The 26,860-nt window shown below is 49.1% G+C and overlaps 7 protein-coding genes and 2 non-coding genes across 9 annotated transcripts; 6 read left to right on the forward strand and 3 right to left on the reverse strand.

Moving 5' to 3' along the window:
* Positions 1-581: 581 nt before the first annotated feature.
* EV420DRAFT_1258004 (uncharacterized protein) lies at positions 582-1,432 on the reverse strand (the record flags this gene model as incomplete). Its single annotated transcript, XM_060466865.1, has 6 exons — positions 582-651; positions 707-888; positions 947-1,023; positions 1,073-1,097; positions 1,150-1,237; positions 1,338-1,432. Coding segments are annotated over 6 exons (537 nt in total), but the record flags the coding sequence as incomplete, so codon positions are not given.
* A 766-nt stretch (positions 1,433-2,198) lies between these two features.
* On the forward strand, positions 2,199-6,202 carry EV420DRAFT_1257305 (L-aminoadipate-semialdehyde dehydrogenase; the record flags this gene model as incomplete). Its single annotated transcript, XM_060466824.1, has 18 exons — positions 2,199-2,332; positions 2,381-2,840; positions 2,892-3,013; positions 3,069-3,204; positions 3,260-3,337; positions 3,392-3,457; positions 3,504-3,656; positions 3,709-3,847; positions 3,894-3,938; positions 3,992-4,172; positions 4,224-4,303; positions 4,357-4,599; positions 4,656-4,683; positions 4,736-4,895; positions 4,956-5,222; positions 5,281-5,603; positions 5,657-5,984; positions 6,038-6,202. The coding sequence occupies 18 exons, from the start codon at positions 2,199-2,201 to the stop codon at positions 6,200-6,202; spliced, it is 3,108 nt and encodes a 1,035-aa protein (XP_060340022.1).
* A 754-nt stretch (positions 6,203-6,956) lies between these two features.
* On the forward strand, positions 6,957-8,057 carry EV420DRAFT_98980 (uncharacterized protein). The gene is made up of 2 exons (XM_060484269.1): positions 6,957-7,088; positions 7,138-8,057. Exon 2 carries the CDS (start codon positions 7,232-7,234, stop codon positions 7,835-7,837), a length of 606 nt encoding a protein of 201 aa, XP_060340023.1. The 5' UTR covers positions 6,957-7,088; positions 7,138-7,231; the 3' UTR covers positions 7,838-8,057.
* Positions 8,058-9,244: 1,187 nt separating this feature from the next.
* Positions 9,245-10,568, forward strand: EV420DRAFT_1499143 (uncharacterized protein). The gene is made up of 3 exons (XM_060470987.1): positions 9,245-9,860; positions 9,921-10,401; positions 10,449-10,568. Exons 1-2 carry the CDS (start codon positions 9,265-9,267, stop codon positions 10,147-10,149), a joined length of 825 nt encoding a protein of 274 aa, XP_060340024.1. The 5' UTR covers positions 9,245-9,264; the 3' UTR covers positions 10,150-10,401; positions 10,449-10,568.
* Positions 10,288-10,949, reverse strand: EV420DRAFT_1258598 (Tubulin/FtsZ, GTPase domain-containing protein; the record flags this gene model as incomplete). Its single annotated transcript, XM_060466900.1, has 5 exons — positions 10,288-10,401; positions 10,449-10,568; positions 10,623-10,656; positions 10,764-10,858; positions 10,911-10,949. Coding segments are annotated over 5 exons (402 nt in total), but the record flags the coding sequence as incomplete, so codon positions are not given.
* A 602-nt stretch (positions 10,950-11,551) lies between these two features.
* Positions 11,552-11,654, forward strand: EV420DRAFT_t5. Its single transcript has one exon. It is a non-coding gene; the product is annotated as a tRNA-Ser (tRNA).
* Positions 11,655-13,941: 2,287 nt separating this feature from the next.
* EV420DRAFT_1499154 (mannitol-1-phosphate dehydrogenase MPDH1) lies at positions 13,942-15,776 on the forward strand. The gene is made up of 10 exons (XM_060470988.1): positions 13,942-14,217; positions 14,277-14,309; positions 14,364-14,502; positions 14,558-14,598; positions 14,657-14,790; positions 14,845-14,938; positions 14,988-15,032; positions 15,080-15,225; positions 15,279-15,392; positions 15,450-15,776. Exons 1-10 carry the CDS (start codon positions 14,070-14,072, stop codon positions 15,573-15,575), a joined length of 1,020 nt encoding a protein of 339 aa, XP_060340026.1. The 5' UTR covers positions 13,942-14,069; the 3' UTR covers positions 15,576-15,776.
* Positions 15,777-17,478: 1,702 nt separating this feature from the next.
* Positions 17,479-17,583, forward strand: EV420DRAFT_t6. The gene has a single exon. It is a non-coding gene; the product is annotated as a tRNA-Ser (tRNA).
* A 4,871-nt stretch (positions 17,584-22,454) lies between these two features.
* EV420DRAFT_1742635 (uncharacterized protein) lies at positions 22,455-24,751 on the reverse strand (the record flags this gene model as incomplete). Its single annotated transcript, XM_060480052.1, has 8 exons — positions 24,306-24,751; positions 24,139-24,258; positions 23,543-23,648; positions 23,441-23,463; positions 23,191-23,324; positions 22,896-22,931; positions 22,710-22,760; positions 22,455-22,616 (listed from the first exon to the last, which is right to left on the reverse strand). Exons 1-8 carry the CDS (start codon positions 24,379-24,381, stop codon positions 22,455-22,457), a joined length of 708 nt encoding a protein of 235 aa, XP_060340027.1. The 5' UTR covers positions 24,382-24,751.
* Between the last annotated feature and the right edge of the window lie 2,109 nt (positions 24,752-26,860).

Here is a 26,860-nt window from a genome sequence, read left to right on the forward strand (position 1 = left end):
GGTTCGACTCCTGGGGGTGAAATATCAACGCTTCTTCGCTGTTTTGGTTGTGCTCGAGTGGACCTGCGAAGCTTGATAACTTGAGCTCTCAAACAGGTTCTTGACTTCCAACTTCCAGTTTTAACACTACTCCATCGACCTACCTTTACTGGTGCTGTAATAAATATCGCGATAAGTATGCTAAAAGACCCAGTGTAAATGATAAGGGTGGGAGAAAGAAGGAAGGTCATACATCGAAGATATGACAATGCCGTAAGGAATCTGCATAAGCGTTGTTTGGAGAGTGTCGAGTCCGAATCTAGGCGAGAAATCCTCGTCAGAATTGTGAAAGCCAATTGAAAAAAGACTACCCTTGGAGTCTGGACAGTTAAAGTGCCAAAATTAGATGTACCTCTCTAGAACTGTCCGTCAGGACGGAGAAGTAGCTTCTTTACCATGTACACACGACGGGAACATTCGCCGTGAATCCACACGAAAAGAAGAGGTAGATTACGGGGTCGATGATCGCCTCCAACACTTGACCAGGCTTCCATCTAACGTGTAATCATGGTGAACGATCTGGGAGTAATCCAACGTTAGGATCAGTCGTGAAAAGCCATACTCACATACCTGGCCGATGCCATACCTAAAGCGATACCAAGACCGTTGACCCTAGTGAAGAATCAGAGACTAATTAAAAGTGTTAGGCAAACAAAGGGCTATGTACAGAGACCAGTAACCAATGCGTGTGGGTTGCTGCTTCCGTGTGTACCAAGTCGCAGTGATGAGGACAAATGAAGGCCCGTCGGCAGTGGCTTCGAATGCACCAGACAATATCCGTAGCACCGCAAGATCCGGCGTAAAGTTCTGACTAATCGCTTGGGTCATAAGAACACCCCACAAGAATATCTGCGGGCCAGATTCTCAAAGTGAACGGAACTGACATCGATGAGAAAAGTACGCTTACGTTGGCCGCAAGATACTTGTTGAGGGGAAATTTCTGCATCAGTAGATTAGTAGGTAGGGCCCAGGTGAGCCATCCAACTGCGCAGAGTGTGAAGAATAGAAAAGACGTATAAAAATAACTATGCACAGTAGAAGATGCTGGACAGCCAGCTCTGTGGAGTCAGTTAGAAGATCATCTGGCGGCATCAAGCGAAACGAATTCACGTATTCGATATACAAATCAGAAACTTTCATACGAAATGTCGGACGTTTACTGCCGAAGATAGCTGCGTACGAAAGCGTCGTTTTGTCGCTAAAACAGTCGAGGTGAGGACATGCGAAGAGTAAGATATTTCATTTCCCACATGTAATAGAATTAGAAGGGGCTGATAAGCAAACCAGGAACGACATACAGCCAGAAAGTCACCATATAGCACGTAGCCAGAGCAGGAATAATAAGCAAGTCGATCTTGCATTCCAAGTGTCTGACGACCTTACGATCGAGCTGACCTTGGGATCGGGCTCACCTCGGCGGCTGTACAGCACATCAGGTGATATATTTTGAATTCATTGTTTCGATCTAAATGTGTGCTATACCAAGTACTGAGTCGATACATCCTCTATGTATGCGAACAATGTTCTCTTTCAGAGACTTTTACCCCTTCCAATGACCCCAAAAACTTTGCTTCTTGTCGCCTATGAAGGGCTCGGGCTTGAGATTTGCCTGAGCCTGCCAAAGCCGAGCCCAGCAAAGCCGGGCCAGGCCGGGCCCTGTAAATCACTAGTGACGAAGGTTCTGCGCAGGGAGATACGGACAGTCGCGGTCCGTATCCGGATCGCATTACCGTCTGAAATGTCCTCTGAACCTGATATGGAGTGGTTGTTAAATCCAAATGTATGCTAGAAGGTGACTGCATTCGAACCAAGTACCACATATCCCTACCCCACATTCTTTTGGTCAACCGGCCACCGCCTGAGAAAGGAAAAACAAAATCCAGGACACGGCGTATTGATAGTCCCTTCGAGGTTCCTGTTCTCCTAGGTTCTCTGACGTCCCACGGCTGCCATATTTTTAACACCATGACCAACACTAGTGATTTACAGGGCCCAGCTTTGGCAGACTCAGGCTCTTCAAATCTCAAGCCCGAGCCCTGAGCCCAAGCCCGTTCAGACTTGGGCCCGGCTCAGGCTCAGGCCCGGGCTTCATAGGCGACAAGAAGAATCGTCAGTATTTAAAGCAGCAACCTTTCTTATCTGCCATTGCCCTAGTCGCAATGCCTTCAGTAGCCCTCAAACCGAAGTCCATCACAGAACTTGTTGCAATCCATGCACGAACCCAACCGGATGATCCTGCTATCTATACGGGGTCACCTGACGATGGTTCTGCAATAGTATTGCACTCGCTCACGTACCTTTGGTTTCTTTCTTTTGCAAACTCCCGCTAACGCTTGCGTAGTTTTTCTCAAATCCAGTCTGCCGTTGACCGCCTTGCATGGCACTACTACTCCCTGGGCCTCGCTCCAAAAACGGCCCTAGGCGAGGTACCACCCGTGCAGACCATTGCTGTCTTGACAAGCACAGCAATCGACGAATCACTTCTCGAGATCGCCCTTGCAAAGCTTGGTCTCACCGCTCTCCTTCTCTCGGTGAACAACTCCGTTCCAGCAGTGGCATATCTTACCAAGCTCACTAATGCTACCCACCTTATTTACGGCACGAAATTCGTCCAAGAAGCATATGACGCGCAGAAGCTCCTTCGCAACCAAGGGTACACGGTGGAGCTCGTCGAAGACAAACGTTTTCCTTTGTGGGGACCCGATGGCGTTGAGAACACGAAGATCAAACCCTTCCCGGCCGTTCTGACACCAGAACAGGAGAGTAAACGGCCTGCCGTCATTCTGCACTCTTCTGGTTCGGTGAGTCCCTTTCCTGATGTTTTTCGGCACACCTTGACCTTTTCTTCGTAGACTGGATTCCCTAAACCAGTCCGCATTACGCACTACAGTCTCATTGAAGATGCAGCGTTGAACAAGAGGAAACCGGGATTCAGTACTCTCCCTGTGTTCCACGCATACGGTCACTTTGCCGTGTCAGTTTCTTTGCTTTATGGTCCATTGACGAAAATTCACTTACTCGATCCTTAGATTTCAATCCATCTATCCTGGCCAACCACTGACGCTCTTCCCGCCTCATCTGCCTCTAACACCCAGAAACATCTGTGCCGTACTCGCTGCGTCTCCTCCAGTCCAAGAATGTTATGCTGTGCCATATATTATTAAGGTCTTGTTCTCCTTCGCGCTTACAATAAAGTTTGCGTACATGACAGTCATTGTAGCTGCTTGCGGAAACACCCGAGGGCGTCAACGCTCTAGCCAGTTTTGATATCGTCGCATATGCAGGTGCTCCTCTCCCAGTGAGCTCCTCACTTGCGACTCCCATTTCCTTATTTAATCCCTTTTGCAATCAGGATGACCTCGGTAACAGACTCATGCAAGCAGGAATAAACTTGCTTAGCGTCTTCGGAGCCACAGAGGTAAGAATCGTTCCACTCATCGATAAACCCAACTCACCTATTACAGACCGGATTTATGATGGATTCCGACCGCGACTTCGCGACAGACAAACTCTGGAACTGGAACCACCCTTTCATCGGTTCAGCCAACTACCTCGTTTGGGAACCACAAGGTGGCGACACTTTTGAACTTATCGTCAAGGACGGGTATCCTCCCAAGGTTTGCTAATCTCCTCCCTGACTTCGAGATCCACTATCTCAGCCAATCCTAGGTTGAGACTAACCGCCCTGATGGATCCTACGCGACCAGGGACCTCTTCCTCCGGCATCCCGAGCACAAGGATTTGTACAAGTACATCGGACGGCTTGATGACACGCTCGTCCATATCCTCGGGGAGAAGACCAACCCCGGTAAGGATCCGTCTAATCAATCTATCATTGCTGACGAGCGACACAGTTCCCATGGAACTCTGTATCCGAAATAGTCCATACGTCGCGGAAGGTAAAGCCAGCGCCCTTCATAGCATTTTGCACAATAACATACGGTCTTCCCAGCTATTGTCTTCGGGACCGGAGAACCTCAAACAGGATGCCTTATCCTCCCCTCTGGCCTTGCACATGAAGAAGGTCTCTCCCGAGAAGAGCTCATGTCCAAAGTCTGGCCCGTCATCGAGCAAGCCAACGCAGAAGCACCGACACATTCGCGGTTACTACCCGAGATGGTAGAGTTCTTGCCGTACGTGTCTCTGTGCAGTTTGCGAGACAGCAACTAATAGAACCAACGAAGGTATGGCACGAATATCCCGGTCGCCTCCAAGATGAGCATAGTCCGATTAGCGTGTTACGAAAAGTTCAAGGACCTCATTGGTATGCTGCTCCATCCGTCTTTGCTTGAATTGCTCCTAAATCGAATCGCGCAGAGAGCATCTACGCCCGGTTCGACCAAACTGATGTCAAGGTGGAGAAGAAGACTCTACTACGAGACGAGCTGGAGGCGTACATCTGTGACACCGTTGCCAAAGCCCTTGACCCCAGTCTCTCCGCAAAGCTCGATAGGAAGGTAGATCTCTTCGCATTCGGTGTCGACTCGTTACAGGCGACAAGGATACGGAATAGTTTGCAGAAGGAGCTCGAATTGGGAACTCATAACCTTGGACAAACGGGTAAGATAGAATACTCTACTTTCAGAAGGATGAAAGACTCACGATTGCCTTGATAGTGGTGTATGAGTATCCTTCGGTGGAGAAGTACGTGCATTCTCCATCCTTGATTACGGTCCCAATATTAATGCTTCACTAGACTTGCAGATTATATCCTGCAATTGCAAAGCGGAAGTGGTGCCCAAGTAGGCAATGGACACGAAGCCACGATGACGGCACTGCTCGATAAATGGAGTGCTAAGGTCGGCAAACATGCAGTCAAAGCTATTGCGCTATCGAAACCTACCAACGCACGTGTAGTCGTAAGCCCGGATTCCTTACACCTCAAAATAAAAGAGACTCACTCTGTTCATGCATAGCTCCTTACTGGCGCAACTGGGTCCCTCGGCGCTCATATTCTTTCTCAATTAACAGCATCCCCCTTAGTTCGAAAGGTCATCTGCTTGTCCCGTGCTAAGTCTCATGCAGAATCTATGGAACGTATCAGGGAGTCCATTACCGCCCGAAAGGTCTCCATCGACGAAAGCAAGGTAACGTCGTATGCAGGAAACGCTAACGAGCCTCTCCTCGGGTTGACGGAAGAAGAGTACGGCGCCGTGAGAGATGAGGTGACGGATGTTATCCATGTATGTCACAACCTCACCTCCCTTCCGTGTCGTCGTGTTTACTATGACTCAAAAACAGAACGCCTGGCCAGTCAACTTTGTGCTCAACATCGAGTCTTTTGACTCTCACATCGGTGGCGCGGTGAACCTGATCAATCTGTGTCTTGAATCACCCTTCTCGGAGCCTGCATCGTTCGCATTCAGCTCGTCCATCAGCTGTAGGCAGGGATCTCGAGACGAGACATGCGCAGAGGACTTTCCCCCCGCGCCGTCGACGGCTGCGGAAACAGGTTACGCGCAGAGCAAATGGGTCGTGGAGAAACTCTGTGAGCGCGCAGCGGAGAAGAGTGGGGTGCCGGTGTCCATTCTGCGGATAGGCCAGATGGATGGGGATTCTGTGCAGTGGGTGGTTCAGTCATCGAGAAAAGAGTGCACGCTGACTTTCTCCTTTGAAGCGGTGTTTGGAACGAAACGGAGGCATGGCCGTTGATGTTCAGGAGTGCGAATACTGTGGGTGCACTTCCTGAGATTGACGAGAATCCTTCATGGTTGCCTGTGGATTTCGCGGGGAAGAGTATAGCGGAGATCGTGTTGAATGCGATGAAGCCCGCTACAGCTGTGTATCATATTGTGAATCCCAACATATCGGCGCATTGGAAGGATATTCTTGATGGATTGGAAGCTTCTGGTATGAGCTTCGAGCGTGTGGATGAGGGTGAGTGGGTAGAGAGGCTGGCCAAGTCGGATGAAGATGGAAAGAAGAATCCAACTATCAAGTTGTTGGTGAGTACCTTTCTTCGTGGGTGGTTATAGGTCACTCACCCGACGTTCGACAGCCGTTCTTCCGCACGAGATATGCATTATCCCATATAAAGCCGATGGTGTTCTTGACAGAGGAGACGACTAAGATCGCGCCGAGTTTGAAGCAGGCGCCGGCTGTCAATGGGGAGCTTGTGGCGAAATGGGTAGCGCATTGGCGAACGACTGGATTTATTCACTGATTCCAGAGAAAAGAGAACTGACTTTTGTAAGAATAGAGAAGAGTTCGGCCGAAAAAATATGTACCTCGTTTGTTTTGCCTTTCGCCGGTCCTGTCATAGTGAATGCCGTCTTCTTTAAGCTTCATCATATTCAGACGACGATAAATAGATGTAAGGAACATGTCTTGATAATCTGTTCCCAAAGGCTGAGTCGAAATCTCCATCGGAAAAATACCTATTTCACTGCACTAGTCATCGGGTAGTGAACGTTGGAACCTGGATACTCATGTAAATACCAAAGTGACACAGAAGCAAGCTCCGTACCAAAAATCGCATCCTCTTCTCATAGTTCCGTGCTCTCTCTGCGCCAACTTCATGCTCTACGCTAGCCGGACTCTTGTAATCCTCGGTGAAAACGAGAGTACGCCGTCCTTCAAAACGAAGATTCAGATCAAACACCTCCCTGGTCATTCGCATAAGGAAGAGGATAAGGGACAGTCAAACGATTCACAGAAACGACGGGAGGTGGTGTGGTGGACGACGGAAGTTGAACGATCGTGGTTCGTACGTCGGCCTGGTGGCTAACCGGTTATCGTCCATCGCCGTTGAGAACGTGCCTGAGCTGAGACTGTAATTGTTTTTGCACTGTATTCGTATTGAGTTATTGGGCACGAGAAGATGTGCTTATGCCATTCAAGAGATGTAGAGAGGACACCGTCTACTTTGGCACACCAATGTTGCGTGCGTGCCATGCCGGTTCGGCAATCCGTGGTTTCCAGCCTCTACCGTCACTACTTCCACTGTACGACTTGCGGATCGTCGATTCTGGTTTACGAGACTGCAAGTTATCATGCTCATCCGAGACGACGTGTACCATGAAGCTGGAGAAACATTTCGGCGACAACTTGTATGATACCATTCCACTCTTTTATTCTTCCGTTGACTCGAACGTATAGAGATGGACTGGTTATGGAACTCGGACGCAGCCCATGAGAAACTTCAGCGAATACAAAGTCGCAGATCCCAAATACTCTTCGTGTCGATACCAGTATGGATTCGGCGTTACCTACCATTAACTATGTGCGCCAACATCAACTCATACCAGAACCCAAGAGCGACGACCCGGAAGATGTTCGAGCCAGCCTCGTCGTGTACTCCCTGATCAACACCACCCGGCATCTCCGACACCTCTGTCGCATGAAAATCAAGTTCGCATGTCCTATTTCCCTCGAATACGACGTGGTCTTTGTGTTGTATTCGAACCATACCCAAGAAGACGAGGAGCTTGAGGATAAGGGCCATGCCGAGGTTGAGGAGATACTCAACAAAGAGCTTGAATGTCCTGAGGGCCCCATGTGGTTCGAGGACGTAGCCTGGTCCTCCTCAACATTATCATTTCAAGAACTGCTTCACGTTGGCATCTGTTCGACAAGCAACCCAGGATCCACCTTCATGCTTCCATTCCTCCATGCATGTACATCGAACGCAGGCCTGACTATGCTCTGTCTTTACAATCCCACTCGCAGCGGCTCATGCTCATCGTACTACCATGAATCATCATGCCACTGTTTCGCATTCGTCAAGACGACACGGCAACGTGGATTTTGTGACGTAGATGTGAGGGAACATCACTCTGTGAGGGTGTTTCCCCCCTGAGGATGGGCGGTCCCGACGTGTGCATGTAACTTAGGCGGTCTGTGCCGCTGTAATGCACCAGGTTCGACTCCTGGAGGTGAAATACCAACGCTTCTTTTGCTGTTTTTGGTTGTGCTCGAGTGGACCTACGAAGCTTGATATATGATATATGATTAATCTGCTCGACTTCTGACCTCCAGCTTTAATACTCGCGGTCGACCTTCCTTTATTCACACTAGACTCTGGAAGTCTCTATACACATTGAGTGAATCTATAAAGCGGTTGGAGGGAATGCCTACTGTCACGCGCTGCAACGCAGACACCCGGTTCTTCATCCAACAACTCGCCGTAGGGAAGACCTACTAATTTTGACTGCCTCCCAAGGTTTGGCGACGTCTCCTGCGTATTCATACTTCTGGCTCTTGACATGAACTTCCCCTTTATGACCCTTCTTTTGTCATTTATACCATCATACCTCGTAGCCTAGCATGATTCGCTAGCGACGCGTCAGGTTCGACTCCTGAAGGCGAAGTATGTGGATGAGTGTGTTTTCCGCTTTTTGTTGCTACTAGCTCTTGCACATTCCAGCCTAGGTAGGAGAGGTGGAGCAGAGGCTTATCTCCTTCCATTGGGAGGAGGGATGCGTCGTTTGATTCTTGTGGGTGTTGTTCTTGACGAGTGTCGATAATCATTAACCTAGTGGGCAAGCATGATGTACTGGGTTCGACTCCCGGAGGTCAAGTAACAACATATGTCGCACTGTTTTTCTATGTTCTTCAAGATGGGAATGCGCAAATGGATAGCGGAGAGGGAAGCAGCTGATCTTTGACTTGAAGCTCTGGTAGCCAAAGCGACGGCATTCTCTCCGCTTACTGTTATTCCTGGCGATTTTGTGTTTCCCGCATGGTTTGGATTTCTAGAGCAGACACCAGGACACAGTATGGATCATTTGGTCTAACCATTCAGACGTGGATCAACCAGGTTCGAGTCCTGGAGGTGCAATTTCGTCGGTCATCAATGTTTTTTGCATGTATTATAATTGTCGGACTCCCATATCCACAGACGGATAATTTCTTGTATAGCTAAGTCTTGCCTGGTGAACAGACATTTACCCAACTCGTAGATGGTTAGGGTCTGCATTCGGACCGAGGTGACCACTTTTCGGATCCAGTAACACTGCTAAATGACGCATGGATCTCCAAACTTGAGCGTAAAGCTTGGGATTCCCTCTGAGCCGCCGAGAACATGACCAAGTTAGAGTTCGATGCCCGGTTTGGTGCGGGGCTTAAAAAGTCTTTCTACAGAAAGGCTTTTGCACCAGCAATACGAACCCAGTTCACCGTTAACGATACAGGAACCTATATATAAAGGGCTTAGGGTTTGCTTCCTTTCCTTTCCACCCCCACCGAAGTCTCCTCTCTTCCAGGCAGTCCCTTACCATCGTTCGCATGGGTCGCACACGTCAAAAAGCACGGGCTCTCTGCGCCGTCATTTTTGCCACATATCCCGAGCTATTCGAACAACCCATCTGGCAAGAGCATATGCGATTCGAAGGATTCAATGGTACCAATATTCGCCATATCGACAATGAAGACCTTCTGCACATCAGGGAATTTTTGGAGCACATTGAGGGCCTTCCTACTGAAGACGCCATCGTCGCCGTCAATTCACTGACAGACGATAGCCATTCACAAGGTCGTAATGCTTATACGAAGTGGTGGATGGCCAGCGGCTTCATCCAGAGACTAAAGGAGTCACTGAAGCGGGGGCTTGCTCGTGCCGACGTCGACATCAAGGCGATGTACCGTTTCACAGCCAAGAAAACAAAGTTTGTCACGGTCGGCCAATTTGCCCTGAAGGAGGCGGAAATCGCGGAAGCAATATTTGGCAGCGCTTATGAGGATCAAGAATCCGGTTCTGCACGGGAAGAGTTCAGAATGTTGCTACACTTCTTGCTCACAGAATACCTCAATGCTCGTCACAAGGATCAACAGAAGGCCGTAATGTTGAAGACTGCTGCCAAGAAGAAAGTTGATGCTGCATGGAAAGGTCAGCTCTGCGTTTTATCTCTTTGCCTTAAATGTACTGACTAACCCACTCGTTCGAAAGCATTCAACAATCCTGATAGTAGCATCAATGCCAAGCAAGCAAAGAAAATCCTTCTTGCTCTTGAGAAGTATGAGAGGTCTATTGGGTGGGAGGCCACGGATGCAGAGATACAGGAGTGGGCAGAGCATGAAAGGATGAAGGGATTGTTTGAAAAGGCACTTGTCAAAGCTGAAACAAATGAGAGGGAGTTGAAAAGGCGCAAGAAGAGCATGCAATGTACGTGAAATTACTTTTTATTTTATGTATGAATCATGACATCATAACAGTCATTACTGGCCGATTGTCTGGGAGCAACCTAGTTATTACAGCCAGTGAGAAAGACATTAATTCGCTTCAAAAGGAGTTTACTAGCCGACTTGAATCTATCGAGGACTCGAGACAGAATGAGGACAGAGAGCAAATACTTCGATGACGGTTTCCGATACCTTGGGTGAGGGCATGATGGAGAAGGTAGCAAGCATGCGGTCGGGGTATTCCTGAAGTCTTGTTAATGTTGTTCAGGAACAGAAGCATCGAAGTGTACCTCTCGCAGCTTTGAGAGCAATAAACATCCAAGACCCGATCCAGTCCCTCCTCCCAGTGAGTAGATGAGTTGGAACCCTTGTAGGGCATCGCAAGCCTCCAATTGTCTCCTAATTGTCTCCTACAGAGAGATATTTTAGACTGTACAAGAACTTGGCGAAAACAGCATACTGACTAGAATCTCATCTACGAGCTCAGCGCCTATGAATCTGCTATTGAGTAAACGTAAAGAATATAGAAGACCTCAGCAGCGAATGACCTTCAGTGTAAACTACAAAGATTTATCAGCTCAAGGAACTTTTCTAGGATGTGCCACTTACTACATCCTTTGGCCCAGTTGTTTCCCATGCCCGGCTCAGCGGAGACAAACGTATCGGGTCGAAATAGGTTGCCCAGCTTCCCGCTCTTCACCTGGAGTGAAATGCTCGGTCCAGATCTTCACGATACAGCTAGGTAGGCCTACCCTGTCTAGAACGCCAACTTCTAGATCCACTTGGATGGATCAAGGAACATAACGATGCTGGCCAGAAGATTCTACCTCCGTAAAATATGTGCCAACCTGCGATGGTATTTCATGACGTGAAATCAAGAAAATCGGACCGTTATGTACTCGTTGGAGTTCCAGATCATTCTTTCCTCTGTACACCTACAAAAGTTGAGTTGTATCGATCATATGAATCCCCGAAAGGAACGGCGTACTCCAGAAGCGTCAATCCCACGTTCTGCGAGGATCATTGTCCAAAAGTTTTCCCCGACTTGGTTGCCCGCCTAAAAACACCGTAAAATCAACATATGGAACGATATCTCCCCAGAGTTGATCATCGCACCTGGCCAACCTATATCTCCTTCACACCGCAAACAGAAAGTTTTCAGCTATACTGGAATTATCACGTGACTCCCGAAACTTGACCACAAACTAGTCCCGAAATTGGAGAAATGGCGGGCAAGGTCAGTTTCAGGACGAGTTTCCGGTCAAGTTTTGTGTCTTCCCGGTACACCCGAAATACTATTTACGGTGTGCTTGTCAGTCACGGAATTAAAGGATGAATTGAGATAAATTCTCTATCTGAAGATTAATAATTTCCCGAGAGATATCCTAAAGATGGCACTATAGCCAAGTGGTTAAGGTGACAGATTAGAATTCAAAGTAGCTGATGATTCTATCTGTTACTCTCTGAGTGCGCAGGTTCAAATCCTGCTGGTGTCGGGATAATGTGATTGAGATTATTTGTTTGATGGTTGTGTCGGTGGTTCCATTTTTGACAAAATTTTATTGTACTGAGTCTGACAGTTGACGATGAAGCAGTGTCATGCACATTGCAGGTCGAGCACCCGAGGAGGAACCTGGCCCTCTCTGGCATGGAAGAGCTTAGAGACCAAAGTATTATTTCACCTTCGCTCGTGGCTGTGCAGATACTCTTGTCGTCTTCACCACCACCGACGGCCATTCTGCAGCACGGTCTCTTTCAATGTCGCTGTCTCACGTCCCGTATGTCATGTAAATTGTTTGACGAACTCTTCTCTCTATCAGCGACGATGGCAAGGCGTACTTGGGTTTGATTAGCGGACAACTAGCTGGCGTTGGGGATATAGAGCGAGACACCGTAGCGTCCTGCGATGGGGTCTTCGGTACGACGCTTTGTTTTATGATTCCGTTTGGCATACTCATGAGCATGAGCTGTAGCATCAGCTAGGTTTACTATCCCCTGATACACTCCGCACGCACCCACGCCGGTTGGACCCCCTTACAAAGCGTGTTTGGATGCGAATACGTACATTACATAAACGACATCCCCGTTCGACAGGTGCACATCATCCCAACACAAGGCCTTCGTCATTCACCGACGCCATCTCGTGGGCAGACGCGACGAAGTTCAGTTTTTGGCCTACCACCGAGAACAGGGATGGAGATCTCCTTCGTTTCGTCCCACTCTTTCCGACGGCATACGAGGCGGATGTCTTGTATCATCAGTCCATTGCAGCGTGCACAGTGCACCAGGCCGACTTTTTGGTATCGATGGCATGAACGGAGAAGGAGAAACGCGATGCGGGACGGACAACGGGTGTTTGGTACGTAGCGTCATTCCTCCTGCTTCTCCACTTCGACTTATTTGTTTTAGCAGGTGGCTTGCAGTTGGGTTGAATGAATGAATGAAAGGGCCACCCGAGAATCTGGTCCACCGGCGCTCGTTTTGCGAGCATGATCGGCATCTCTTGGCTTCAACCCCCGCTGTTTTCTACTTATTTGAGAGTGCGGCATCGATACATTCATCCAGTTTGAACCTTCTTTCACATGTCATCTGGGGCTTTAGCTTCAGACGCGGTAAAATTTTACTACGGCTCCTTGGCTCCTCCAACGGCCGAGAACAGGCATAGACATCCTCCCGCCGTTTCTATTGGACACCCAGCTCTTCCCGACGAGAAATTGTATCTATCTCGTAGCCCATTGGATGTGCATAATGCACCAGGTTCGAATCCTGGGAGTGAAATAGGGTCTACTCATCAATGCTTTTCTCCCCTTTCTGTGTCTTCTGCAAGAAGGATTATACATCTATGGTGGACTTGGAACAACGTTCTGAGGTGCTCGAGTTCGTAGCTCTCCATGAATATGATATCGTTCCTTGTTCCTCGTACCTTGACAGGGAGTTATCAATCCACCAGCCCTCTGTAGCCTATTGGATATGCGTAATGCACCGGGTTCAAGTCCTGGAGTGAACTTGGCCTATCGGCTAAACTAGTGCTTTTTTCTCCGTTCTCTTTGTCTTCCGTAGGGAGAAGAACCAACAACGACACGACACTGTGATGCGTCGTCCATGTCATCTGTACTAATCTGGTTTTTTCTTCTTCCCGCACACTCGTGATGATATCACGATGCTTTCGTCCAGCCAGTCCCGCTGCCTGATTCATCTCGAGAGTAACCATTCCATCCACTTGAATTATAGTCCAACGAGACACGGAGTCCTAGTCAGTGCACACGTTCGATCCGTGTGGTTTTCTAGTCCACCAGCCATAGTAAACTTTTTGCTCTATGCTTTTGTTTCGAGTACTTTTGGGATCGTGCTCTTCTGTCCTATTCCGTCGGAGCGACTTTTCCCTATGTTTTGATCAGCTGCTCCCTTTTTTGTTGGCCCTACTTCTGCACGTCTCGGGGAAATCTTCGATTAGAGAGACGTTCTATTCCACATGGGGCCAAGCGATCGTGTAGGGAATGAGTATACAGCGTGTACTCTGGGGATGCGCTTGGCACATGTCCCGAAGCTGTAAATCCGAATGAAGGCTTTGCAGAATGAAATTCGAGCTGCATCTGGACCGGAAAGAATAAACCTGAATAGCCACGCCGTCGCGTAAGCGCGTCACCAACATAATTGCGAATTCGAGGTCCAATCTGGAGGTCACCTGGATGATAAAAGGACCTTGACTAGCTATAGCCCACAACGTCTCAGAACCTCAGTGAGTGATACCTCCGAGACTGAATTGCCAGCGAGATGTATAAAAATGAGTGTCTTCATTCCCAAGGACCCCAGTTCACGACTTCTCGGTCTTGCTTACCCCCAAATAACTCGTCCCCTACACCGCTACCTCTCTCAACTGTCTCTCCCTCCCTTCCTTCTATCATACCGCCATGCCTACCCACTATACGATTCCCAAGACTCAACGAGTTGCCATTATCGAGGAAACCGGAGGAAGTATTGTCATCAAGAACGACTGGCCCGTCAAGTCCCAATCAGAGCTCGCCCCCGGAGAATGTCTCCTCAAAATGGAAGCTACCGGTATGTTCACAGGCGCCTAAAATGCTCTCATCACCGTTGATCCATGTCATGATCCGTAGGATGCTGCCATACTGACCTCCACGCCGCCTTGGGTAAGAGCCATTCGGTACTTCTTCCGCTATCGATTTCTCACTTACTTGTCTCAGGTGACTGGCCGTTGAAAGCTAACATCCCGCTCATCGGTGGACACGAAGGTGTCGGTATCGTCGTCGCAATTGGAGACAACACTGCCAACTCTCCGGTTAAACTCGGTGATCGCGTCGGTATCAAGTGGCTTGCCGACTCGTCGGTATCTTTTCATTTTCAATATCTTGCCGGTCCTAACTCTGTCCCCCCACAGTTGCCTGAACTGCGAGGACTGCCGTAATGGCCGTGAGCAGAGTAAGTAGTGATACCTCTTCGTGTGGGGCATCAAGAAGCTCATTTTCGGTTCCTTTAGCTTGCCTGGATGCTAAACTGAGCGGCTTCAACGTCGACGGAACGTTCTCTGAGTACACTGTTTCCTTTGTCAACCATGTCACCCCCATCCCTGAAGGCTACCCATCCGATGAGGCAGCCTCCATTCTTTGCGCTGTAAGGTCACCACTTATATCCGATAATACAAAGCATTCTAATAATTGAATACAGGGTGTCACCGTCTACCGCGCTATTAAATACAGTCAGACCAACGCTGGCAACTGGATTGTCATACCAGGTGCCGGAGGAGGTCTAGGTCATCTCGGTACATTGAATGCCCTGTCTCGGTTCCTGTACTTATCTGATTCCCCTAGCCATTCAATACGCCAAAGTTCGCGGACTCCGCGTTATTGCTATCGGTAAGTGCATGTGCTCTTTAAATAGACACCTCTCACCCTTTTCACAGATACCGGCGAGGAGAAGAAGGAACTTTGCAAGAAGCTCGGTGCAGATGTCTGGATCGACTTCAAGGAGAGCAAAGATATCGTTGCCGATGTCAAGGCCGCTACAGACGGACTTGGTGCACACTCAGCAGTAGTTACAGCTGCATCGGTACGGAGTTTTTCCTCCGCTATGACGTAATTTGGACTGACCTGGAACATCAGGGTTCCGGATATTCTCAAGCCGTCGACTATCTTCGTAATGGGGGTACTCTTATGGCTGTTGGTATGCCCGGAGAGGCTAAGCTCGAGGCCTCTATCTTCTTCACTGTCTTCAAGGTAAATCTGTGATGATGGTTTTCAATCAAGGACGAAAGCTAATCAAGCCGTTCTCAGAGCATAAGCATTCTTGGGTCTTATGTCGGTAACCGTCAAGATGCCAGGGAGGCCATGGACATCGCTGCTCGCGGCGAGGTTAAGGTCCACTTCGTTTGCAAAGAAATTGCGGAACTCAAAGAGTGAGACACAACACGCGCACGTCCGTTCCTATTTCACTGACCTTCGCCTCTTTAGCGTGTACGAAGGCATGAAGGAGGGTAAAGTCGCCGGCCGCATTGTCTTCGATCTCAGGAAGTAAAAGGTTGTGTTTCATTATTGGATACCACACGATTTTGGCTTCAATTGCACGAACTTAGACTGTCAATTTTGTATATCATCACTCGCAGCGGCTCATGCTTATCAACAACTGGCGTGCCACTACCACGAATCATCGTACCGCTGTTTCGCATTCGTCAAGACGACGTAGCAACGTGGATTTTGTGACGTAGATGTGAGGGAACATCGCTCTGTGGGGGTGTTTCCACCCTGAGGATGGGCGATCCCGACGTGTGCATGTAGCTTAGGCGGTCTGTGCCGCTGTAACGCACCGGGTTCGACTCCTGGAGGTGAAATTACCAACGCTTCTTTGGCTGTTTTGGTTGTGCTCGAGTGGACCTACGAAGCTTGAAATGATATATGCTAACTTGAGCTCGACTTCCGACCTCCAGCTTCAACTCTCGGTCGACCTTCCTTTATTCACACTAGACTCTGGGAAGTCTCTGTGCACATCGAGCGAATCTATAAAGTGGTCGGAGGAGGAAATGCCTATCGTCACGCTGCGACACAGACGCCCGGTTCTTCATCCAACAAATCGTCGTAGGGAAGACCTACCTGATTTGACCGCCTCCCAGAATTTCGCAACATCACCTGCATTTCCAAACTTCTGGCTCTTGACATGAACTTCCCCTTCATGACCATTCTCTTGTCATTTATACCATCATACTTCGTAGCCTAACATGCATCGCTAGCCATGCGTCAGGTTCGACTCCTGAAGGCGAAGTATGTGGATGAGGGTGTTTTCCGCTTTTTGTTGCTACTAGCTCTTGCACATTCCAGCCTAGGTAGGAGAGGTGGAGCAGAGGCTTATCCCCTTCCATTGGGAGGAGAGACGCATCATTTGATTCTTGTTATTCTTGACGAGTGTCGATAATCATTAACCTAGTGGGCAATGTACTGGGTTCGACTCCCGGAGGTCAAGTAACAAGATATGTCACACTGTTTTTCTATGTTCTTCAAGATGGGAATGCGCAAATGGATAGCGGAGACGGAAGCAGCTGATCTTTGACTCGAAGCTCTGGTAGCTAAAGTGACGGCGTTCTCTCCGCTTACTGTTATTCCTGGCGATTTTGTGTTTCCCGCATGGTTTGGATTTCTAGAGCAGACACCAGGACACAGCATGGACCACTTGGTCTAACCATTCAGATGTGGATGAACCAGGTTCGAGTCCTGGAGGTGCAATTATGTCTGACGTCAAAGTTTTTTTGCATGTATTGTTGGACTTCCATGTCCACAGACGAATAAATTCTTGTATAGCTAAGTCTTTCCTGGTGAACAATGGTATTCCCGGATGAGCAGAGAGATCTTGACAAGAACAGTCCAATGTTTAGTAACGACACCTTATCATTTGGACCAGATATCAATTTCAAGGGGGAGGAGAGGAGGAGGACTATCCTCACATATTGATTCATGGACTGGTCACATAAAGAAATCCTCCTCTTCCTCTTCCCACTAAAGATCTCTAGTAGCTAGGCATCAAGTTTCATTTATCATGTGTTTGTAGAAAAGGCTGCCAGGCCGAATGGAAGATAACTCTCTTAAGTGTCAGTAATTGAATGAAGACATGCCCCGAACACCCACACCACCGCATGCCACAACACAGTCTGCTGGAGAGGCTTACTCACTGCATTCGAGCGCCAAAACTAGTCCATCTCTTTGGATATTAGCGAGAGTATACAATCTGGTTACTGGTAACGTTGTCGTTGAAAGTGCACAACTCTTTGTAATATCATCATGTGGTCATATAGTATTGAAGGTATCTCCCAGGAGCGGCACTATAGCCAAGTGGTTAAGGCGACAGATTAGAATTAGAAATTAGCACCATGATTCTATCTGTTACTCTCTGAGTGCGCAGGTTCAAATCCTGCTGGTGTCGATGCTTGGAATTGTAGCAATCAAATTTTGATAATTTTTTTTGAGGATCCATTTTTGAGTTTTAATTTCTGGTACAATTTTATGTCGAGTGACCTTACCGTTTAAGTTTTAACTACGAAGCAGTGTCGAGCAACCAAGTAGGAGCTTGGCTCCTTAGCATAGAAGAGACCACAACTTTTGCTCGTGGCTGTGCCAATGCTCTTGTTATCTTCTCCCACCACCGACGGCCATTCTGCAGCGCGGTCTCTTTCAATCGTTGCCGTCTCACGTCCCGTATGCCATGTAAACTGTTTGACGAACTCTTCTCTCTATCAGCGACGATGGCAAGGCGTACTTGGGTTTGATTAGCGGACAACTAGCCGGCGTTGGGGATATAGAGCGAGACACCGTAGCGGGGTCTTTGGTACGAGACTTGTTTTCTGATTCCGTTTGGCATACTCATGAACATGAGCTGTAGCATCTAGGTTTACTATCCCCTGATTCACTCCACGCTGTTTGGACCCCCATTCAAAGCGTGTTTGGACGCGAATACATACATTGCATAAACGACATTCCTGTTCTACAGGTGTACATCATCCCAACACAAAGCCTTCGTCATTCACTGGCGCCATCCCGTGGGCAGATGCTAGTTTTTGGCCCACCACCGAGAACAGGGATGGAGATCTCTCCTTCGTTTCGTCCCACTCTTTCCGACGGCATACTGGTATCATCAGTCCATTGTAGTGTGCATAGTGCACCAGGCCGACTTTTTGGTATGGATGGCATGAACGGAGAAGGAGAAACGTGATGCGGGACGGACAACGGGTGTTTGGTACGTAGCGTCGTTCCTCCTGCTTTTCCACTTTGACTCATCTGTTCTTAGCGGGTTACTTGTAATTGGCCCGAATGAATGAATGAAAGCGCCACCTGAGAATAAGGAAGCCTATCCTCCACCGGTACTCCTTTCGACCATTTGTGTGTGGTCTTGTAGGCGAGACCGCGCCCGTCAGCATCACCGGCACCTCTTGGTTCCACCTCTGCCGGAAACTCGTTTTCTATTGCTTCTACTTATTTGAGAGCGCGGTCTGGATACATTCGCCCAGTCTGAACCTTCCTTCGCTTGGCTCCAGACGCGGTAGAATTTTTCTACGGCTGCCTGGCTCCTTCAACGGACGCGAACAGGTATAGCCATCCTCCTGGCGCCGTTTCTATTGGACGCCCAGCTCTTCCGACGAGAACTTGTATCTATCTCGCATAATGCACCAGGTTCGAGTCCTGGGGGTGAAGGGTCTACTCATCAATGTTTTTTCTCCCCTCTCTTTGTCTTCCACAAGAGGAATTATGCATCTATGACGGACTTGGAACAACGTTTCGAGATGTTTGAGTTCGTAGCTCTCCATGAATATGATGTCGTTTCTCATACTTGAATCACGAGAACTTGACCTCCACCAGCCCACTGTAGCCCATTGGATATGCATAATGCACCGGGTTCGAGTCCTGGAGTGAAATTGGCCTAGCGCCTGAACCAGTGTTTTTTTCTTCGTTCTCTTTGTCTTCCGTAGGGAGAAGAACCAAAAACGACATGACGCTGTGATGCGTCGTCGTCCACGTCATCTGCACTAATCTGGATTCTTATTCTTCCCGCACACTCGTGATGATATTATGATGCTCTCGTCCAGCTAGTCCCACTGGCTCGATAACGATTCATCGCGGAAATAGACATTCCATCTCCAACGAGACAAGAATCAACGCACACGTTCGGCCCGTGGTGGTGGTCTTCTAGTCCACCAGCCGTAGTAAACTTTTGCTCTATGCCTTTGTTTTGAGTGCTTTCTAGTTCAATGTTCACGAGTTGGCATCTCCACGTAGCCTAATGTGTTTACGCGCATGCATCAGGTTCGAGTCCTGGAGATGAAATCGTTTGCATCGAGAAATTTTGCAGTGTGGCTGTGCTTTCTTCTTTTTCTTACAACGTAATGGGTTTCGCGGCTTGTCAAATAATCAGACCATGCACTATACACAAGTATTATGGTTGCGCGGCGCGTTTGGATGCACGTAGCCAGTGGCTGTGCAGTGAACCTTTCTTGTCGACCGCCGCCGTCAGACCTGCCGTGGTTTATGCTATCTTCTTCAGTTGAGCGACGGGGATAGGTGTCAATGCGGTCGCACGAAGAGGACTAGGCCGAGCCGAAGTTCCGATAACGGCTCCTCTGTGGATATCATATAAAGGAGGTCAACGTTGGGGAAAGGAGGGTTGATGTGAGCGCGTCTGGGAGGTGCAGGATGACGTGTGAATTTTCCTGGTGCGTTCATGCTAGTTGTTCATCTACGGCCCGCTTATGTTTGCTTTAGGTCTGACTTCCGCCTTGTTGACGCGCAAAAAGGGCTGCATATGACACGATGCTGAGATGGCAACGACTGAGTATCGACTTTCAATACATCCAGCAAGACGACGTGTCAAGTATCTGATGTTCCTGATGTACTAGTGTGAAATGTCAGACGACAACCTTCCCTTCCCTTCGACATCGGCTCCCCAAACGTCGATACTCTATCTCGACAAGGAGCCTGCGGATAACACGATGCTTGGTTCGCGCGCGCGGTGTACTGATCATTCCTAAGAGAGGAGGTGTGTAGACTCTAAAGCCATGGCGGACGGCTTCGACATGGGCGGGGCGCGCTTAGAAGGAGCCATTACCTCTTGCAAGCGCGCGCGTCACGGATGGATCAGCACATCTCATAGCCACTTTTCACGGTGACGCGTGCCTCCTCCACGATCCACCAACTCGAAGGTTACTGACCCGCCGACTACCATTGCCAATTTTTTGCTACTGCGACTTCCCAACATGTCATATCACCCAGCACCACGGGATACGCCTTTTGATTCGATCTCTCATGTACATGCGTTGTATTCTTGACGAGTACGTCATCCCGTCAGACCGATGTAACCGAGTGGGTTTGCATAATGCACTGGGTTCGATTCCCGGAGGTCAAACATGGGGGAGTATTGTGGATGTTTTTGTGTGGAACGAGCAGAGGGATGTCGGAAGGAACTGATCCTTGAGCCGCCTGTTCTCTCTGTTCATGGACTGCTACTTGAGATGATGGATACGCCCGGTTCGCGGGATAATTTTGCTTGATTTCTCGACGGGAAGACGTGCTTTGGGTGTTCACCTTCATCGCAGTGGGTTGCTTGTGCTATATGAATGAAAGGGCTGTGTATCGACTCTTTTTAGGCTTTTAGATTTATGCATGCACCTGGTTCGAGTCCTGGAGGTGAAATCATCCTCTCTGGCCCGTGGCATTTTGCTGTGGGTCTGTGCTGCCTTCTTAAGTAACATGTTTCTCTCCACTGTACCAGACGAAGCAAATGCACACGTCTTGCAGGATCCAATGACATGCCCGTTCCTCATCGTGAAAAGACACTACGCCCAATGGTCCCGGTCATCAAACGTGCAGGTTCGAATCCTGCTAGTGTCGTTCGACGTGCAGTAAGTTTTTTTGGTGTATTTATTGAAAATGAAATGCCTTTCGCTAATCGGCACGGAAACATCTCACTGCGAAAACTGTCGCAGTGGCTGTGCTACACCTCTTGCCAACTCCACCACCTTCACCATGCCCTTTCCTTTATTCCACCTCAAGACGATAGACACTCCCAGCAGCAAGATAGACCCTGAGCCGCGCACTACAAAACTTCCTTCAATTCCAGCAAGGTAACGATGGCTAATGAGGAACCTCGTCTTCGTCAACGGGTGGAAGAATTCGAGAGCAGCAAGCCGGGGTTACGTGAAGACTGATGACTATTCTCCACTGCCCCGGTTATCGTTTTCGTACAGGGACATGTAATGCGGTCGCGTGAAGAAGACTATTACTGTCGAGACTGAGCTGAAGCTTCTCCATGGATGTAGATGTGAGCGTGCGTGGATCTCGATTAGTTGTTCGCGTACGACCCACTCATGTTTTCTTTAGCGCAAGAGAGGCTGTGTATGACGCGATACTACACTCCACCCAGCAAGACAACATGCAAAGTATCTGATGGGCGTATCCACCTACCCGACCGGTGTGACGTGCGCATCCTGAAGACCGCAACAACCCTCGCTCACCAGGCAGATGCATGATGATGTAGTGGCATCGCCCTCCGCCTCGACTCCCACACGCTGATGCATCCAACGAATACGGCACGGGGTGTTAACGTTACCAAAGCAAGCTACTAGTCGACCACTCCATCTCCTGCGTACACCAAGCTGAGGAAAAGGAGGGGGGGTGCGGTCTTATATCCTGCTAGTGTTGTTCCAGATGACGTCCGGTCTTTTGATGTATCGATTCTTTTGAATGCAAAATTTTCGATCTTTCAAGTTCATCGTCTCATCTACCATGGAAATACGGTCGCGCAATGAAAACTGACGGGAGCCCTGAAGTTCTGGAAACGACAGCTGCTTACGCTTCCGTGGATATAGAGGAGATGGAGGAGGGGAGGACAGCGCTCAAGCGCCCAGCACTGGGAGAGAAGGGTGATATAAGAACGCGTAGCTCTCGACGTGGACGCAGACACGTGGATTTCATAGTGCGTTACTACTAGTTATTCATGTACAGCCTATTCAGCGCCTGTTTTGTTCTATAGCCTCGAACTCCACCTCGCTGACGCGCAAGAGAGATGCTGGTTTCCGCACGCCCACTGTTCCACTGTATCAGCTACCTCCAGAGGGAGAGCTGGATCACACACATCTCCGAAGACGACTACGTGCGCCCTCTGCTTCAACTACTGCCTACTGGACTCCAAAGTCGTGGCAGACGAACACCTCCCCTTAGAGCTGCAGACAGCTTCGAGACGCACGCAGCAGGCAGGCAGGCAGCATGGATGCCCAGCCAATTTATTAACTAGTCGGCCGTCGCATCCTAGGGTTCGGCGACGACCTGCCTACCCGCTTTGGCCGTGACATGCCCCTCCTTCTCGACTACCAACTCACCTCCCTCGATGTTTACACCACCATCCCTCATAGCCCAGCGTGTATCCCATTGCCATACACCAGGTTCGACTCCTGGAGGCGAAATAACGGTCTATTGTTTCATTTTTTTACTGGTAGTGCTGGCTTGCATATTTCGACATATCACCCTCCGCCAAGAGACGAGGAGAGATGCTCTCTCACTTACAAGCACGCTGAGTACGACCTTACGTTGGACTAGGGTTCGAGTCCCGATGGTCTAATCTCGGGGTCACCAAAAATGAATGTTTTCGTGTGACTAGTAGGCTCTTCCAAGTCAAGCTCAGGTACCAGGTTCGACTCTTGGAGGCGAAATAAGGAACGTAGCTTTTTTGCTGTTGTGACATTCACCCACCGTGAAGAGATGCGGGGGTGCGGGATGCTCTCTCACCTACATGCGGACTAGCGGGTATGTGAACTGGGTTCGACTCCCAAAGGTCTAATACCGAGGTGACAGATGATTTTTTTTAGGGTGGCGAGGCTCAGGTTCTTCCAGCGCGTGATCGTCAAGCATGACATTCTCTCCGTTTCGCATTATCCGCTTGCTGGTATGCCTAACCCTGGGTCCGGGGGTGGGATGTCCCAGAAGTATGTTGTGGCTTTTTTGCATGACTCGGACAAGCACTTGGTTTCTCGATTTGGTCGCTCACCCCCATCTCGGTGCACTGAGGAAGATATGATCCTTGTGTGATGAAGGGAGGGCTCGGTTCGTTCTTTCTTCCTACTAGGTGATGCGCCGAATATCTGCTGTATACAACCTGTTGGCGCGTCACTGCACCTCCCACTGGACCAAACCGTGCACAGCAGAATGGGGAGGTGTCGGACTAGTAACTCAGCACATCGGCTCCCCAAACGTCAATACCAAGGAGCCTGCCCGATGTTTTGATCACATGCACGTACTGTCCTTGCTGTACTGGACACCTCTAAGAGCAATGTGGATGGCTTCGACATGGGCGAGGCGCGCTTAGAGGGAGCCATTACCTCTTGCACGCACGTACTCACCGCATCCCAGGGTTTGGCGTATCGGTGACACGCCCCTCCTTCGCCAACTCGAAGCATAGTGACCCGCAGACTACTATTGCCCAACGGACCTCTCTCATCGTCCATACTATTGTATCCCGTAGCCTAGTTCAATTCATGGAGGCTAAATGTTCAGCTGGGTCTCGGCACCAATTTTTTTGCTGCTGCGACGTTCCAACATCATATCACCCAGCACCACGGGATACGTCTTTTGATTCGATCTCTCATGTACATGCGCGTTATACTTGGCTAATGCGTCCTTTCGTTAGACATCCCATAGACAGATCTAACCAAGTGGGTATGCATAATATACTGGGTTCGATTCCCGGAGGTCGAATATGGGAATCATCGTCAGCATTTTTGTGTGGCCATGTCACTTCTCCCTGTTCAGACGTATGAACAGAGGGCCACCTATTCTCTTTCAGGGGACACCAGGCATTGAGAGGACAGGTTCGAGTCCTGGAGGTTAGGCGATGCTGATGATTTTTGCATGGAAAATGCTTGATTTCTCAACGAGAAGACGTCCACCTTCATCCCAGTGTATTGAGGATTGTAGCGACGATCATCGTCTGACTCACACCTCTCTATACACCTAGACGGACGTTGAATCCCCATTGTCGTCACCTGGCTGTCAGCAGTGGAGTAGTAGGTGAACGTGATAAACGACAATGGACCGACAGGACGTGCATCCTCCCAGTCTGAACGTTGTCATGCCATCTCATTTGTGACGAAGTTTAGTTCTTACTGCCGAGAGCAGAGATGGAGATCTTCCCTTCTTTTCGACGAACTACGCTGTGGAACTTGACAGGGTTGTAGCCCATTGGATCTGCGTAATGCACCAGGTTCGAATCCTGAGAGTGACATATGGCGTTTCTATCAGGTTTTTTCTTCTTTAGATCTGGTCCAAGGAGAAGAGCCAAAAACGACGCGAAGCTAGGTTTTACTACGGATTCTTATTCTTCCCGTGCACTCGTAGTCCCTCCTCTCGATTCGGAAGTAATCATTCCATCCTGATCTGTGTGGTGGACTTTGGGCAAAGGGCCTTAAACAATGTGATTTTTCTGCACTGTGACTTTGTTTTGAGCGCTTTCTTTGGTCAGTGCTCACAAGTTCGTATCTAATGCATGCACCAGGTTCGAGTCCTGGAAGTGAAATCATCCTCCCTGTTTTGCTATGGGTCCTGTTTCGCACATGCACATGTTTCGGTAGGATCTGCCCGTTCCTCATTTAAATTGTCAAATTTTGTCGACTTGACCCTTTCTCAAATGTGTCGTTTTCGGATACACAGCCCGATTCCTCTCCATGATAGCTTGAGCTATTTACCATTGTGAAAGGACACTAACCAGCCAAGTGGTCACCGGTCAAGGTTGAATGTGCAAGTTCGAATCCTGCTAGTGTCGTGCCAGTGCTGATCTAAAGTTTGTTTTTTTGATGTATCGTCTTTAGATTCAGAACACAAATCTCCAATCTTATTTATCATCAACACTGTCGTTGTTTTATACTATGTGGTGATGTGGTCCTGCAACGAGAGCCGAAAGCTGCTACTACGAGTAAAACGACACGATGCTGGGTTTTACTACATGTCATCTGCACTAATGCGGATTCTTATTCTTCCCATACGCTCGCAAGCCCCGCCGCCTTGATAATAGTTCATCTCTGGAGTAACCATTCCATCCACTATATACAGATCCATGTGGTGGACTTTGGGCAAAGGGGTAAGCAATGTCACGGTAAATTTTCTGCACTGTACTGGTGTTTCGAGCGTTAATGTTCACTGTACATAGCCTAATGCATTTGCATGCATGCACCAGGTTCAAGTCCTGGAGGTGAAATTGTCTTTTCCAATCCATTTTGCAATGTGGCTGTCCTTCCTTCTTTTTCTTACAACGTACTGGGTTTCACGGCTTATAAATCAGACCATGCACATGCACATGCGGTGGTTGGATTTTTGGGATCGGCGAAAGGCGAAAGTGAGAGAGTACTAGGAAGAGAAGGGTGGTGTGAGCGCATGTGGCTCTCGACTTTGGATGCAAGATGACGCGGACGCGCAGATAGTCCTGGTGCGTTACTACTAGCTGTTCGCGTCCAGCCCACCCAACAACCATTCTTGCTTTATAGACCTGATCTTCGCCTCGCTGATGCGCAAGAGGATGCTGGTTCCCGCGCGCTCACTATCCCGCTGTATCGGCTACCTCAAGAGGGAGGGTCGGTGTGACGTGCATATCCCCGAAGACGACCATGCATCTCCTTCTGATTCAACTACTGCCTACTGGTCTCCAAAGCCATGGCGGACGAACACCTCCCCCGGAGATGCGCACCGAAGGTGGGCAACCCTTCGCATCCACACCTCTCGGCTGTATGCCCCGGATGCCGAACCTAATCGAAATCGACCATTCCCAGGATTTCGTGACGACCTGCCTATCCGCTTTTGACATCTCTCCTCCTCTACTACCAACTCGGCCCGCCGACTACCAAACTCACCTCTGTTGTCGTTTACACCACCATCTCTTGTAGCCTAGCATGTATCCTGTGGCCATACACCAGGTTCGACTCCTGAAGGCGAAATCGCAAACCATCGTTCTGAGAGTTTTTTGCTGCTGCAACATACCGCCTAGGGAGGAGAGGAGGTGTAATGGAAAAAAGAGACGGAGGTTTGTTTCCATTCCAGCTGGGGAGGGGACGGGTCTTTTATGTGCATGTTAGTACGTCCTTTCGCTGGACTAGTGGATATGCACAGTGAACTGGGTTCGACTCCCGAAGGTCTGATACTGAGGTGACAAATGATTTTTTTGTGTGACTATGCTCAGGCTCCTCCATGTCTAGGCACGCGAATGGACAGAGGAAGAAGCAGCTGTCACTCATGCATGGATACACGATGTTCTCTTCGTTTCGCATTATCCGCTTGGTTGGGACTCAGAGCAGACCCCTACTACCTAGTCTGACCACTTGAGCAGTAGATTCGAGTCCTGGGGGTGGCGATCGATATCCCAGGGTCAGAAATATATTGTGGATGTTGCATGACAAGCACTGGTACTTAGGATCTGGTCGTTTAGGGCGTGGTTTGGGGGCCACTCACCTTCAAGCTTCATCGACTCGTGCGCTGAAAAACAGTGTGATGTTCATGGAACGAAGGGAGGGTGCGACTCGTTCTTTTTTAATACTTGATGCGCCGAATATCTACTGTATACGACTCGGCCATCCTGTCAAGTGAATGAACGCCTGCCACTGCACCTCCCACTGCAAACGTCGAGCCATGGCGGATGAACACCTCCCTTTAGTGGTGCAGACGTCTGCCAAACA

This window comes from Desarmillaria tabescens (genome assembly GCF_030435595.1).
Source record: "Desarmillaria tabescens strain CCBAS 213 chromosome Unknown EV420scaffold_1, whole genome shotgun sequence".
Taxonomy (NCBI): Eukaryota; Fungi; Basidiomycota; class Agaricomycetes; order Agaricales; family Physalacriaceae; genus Desarmillaria; species Desarmillaria tabescens.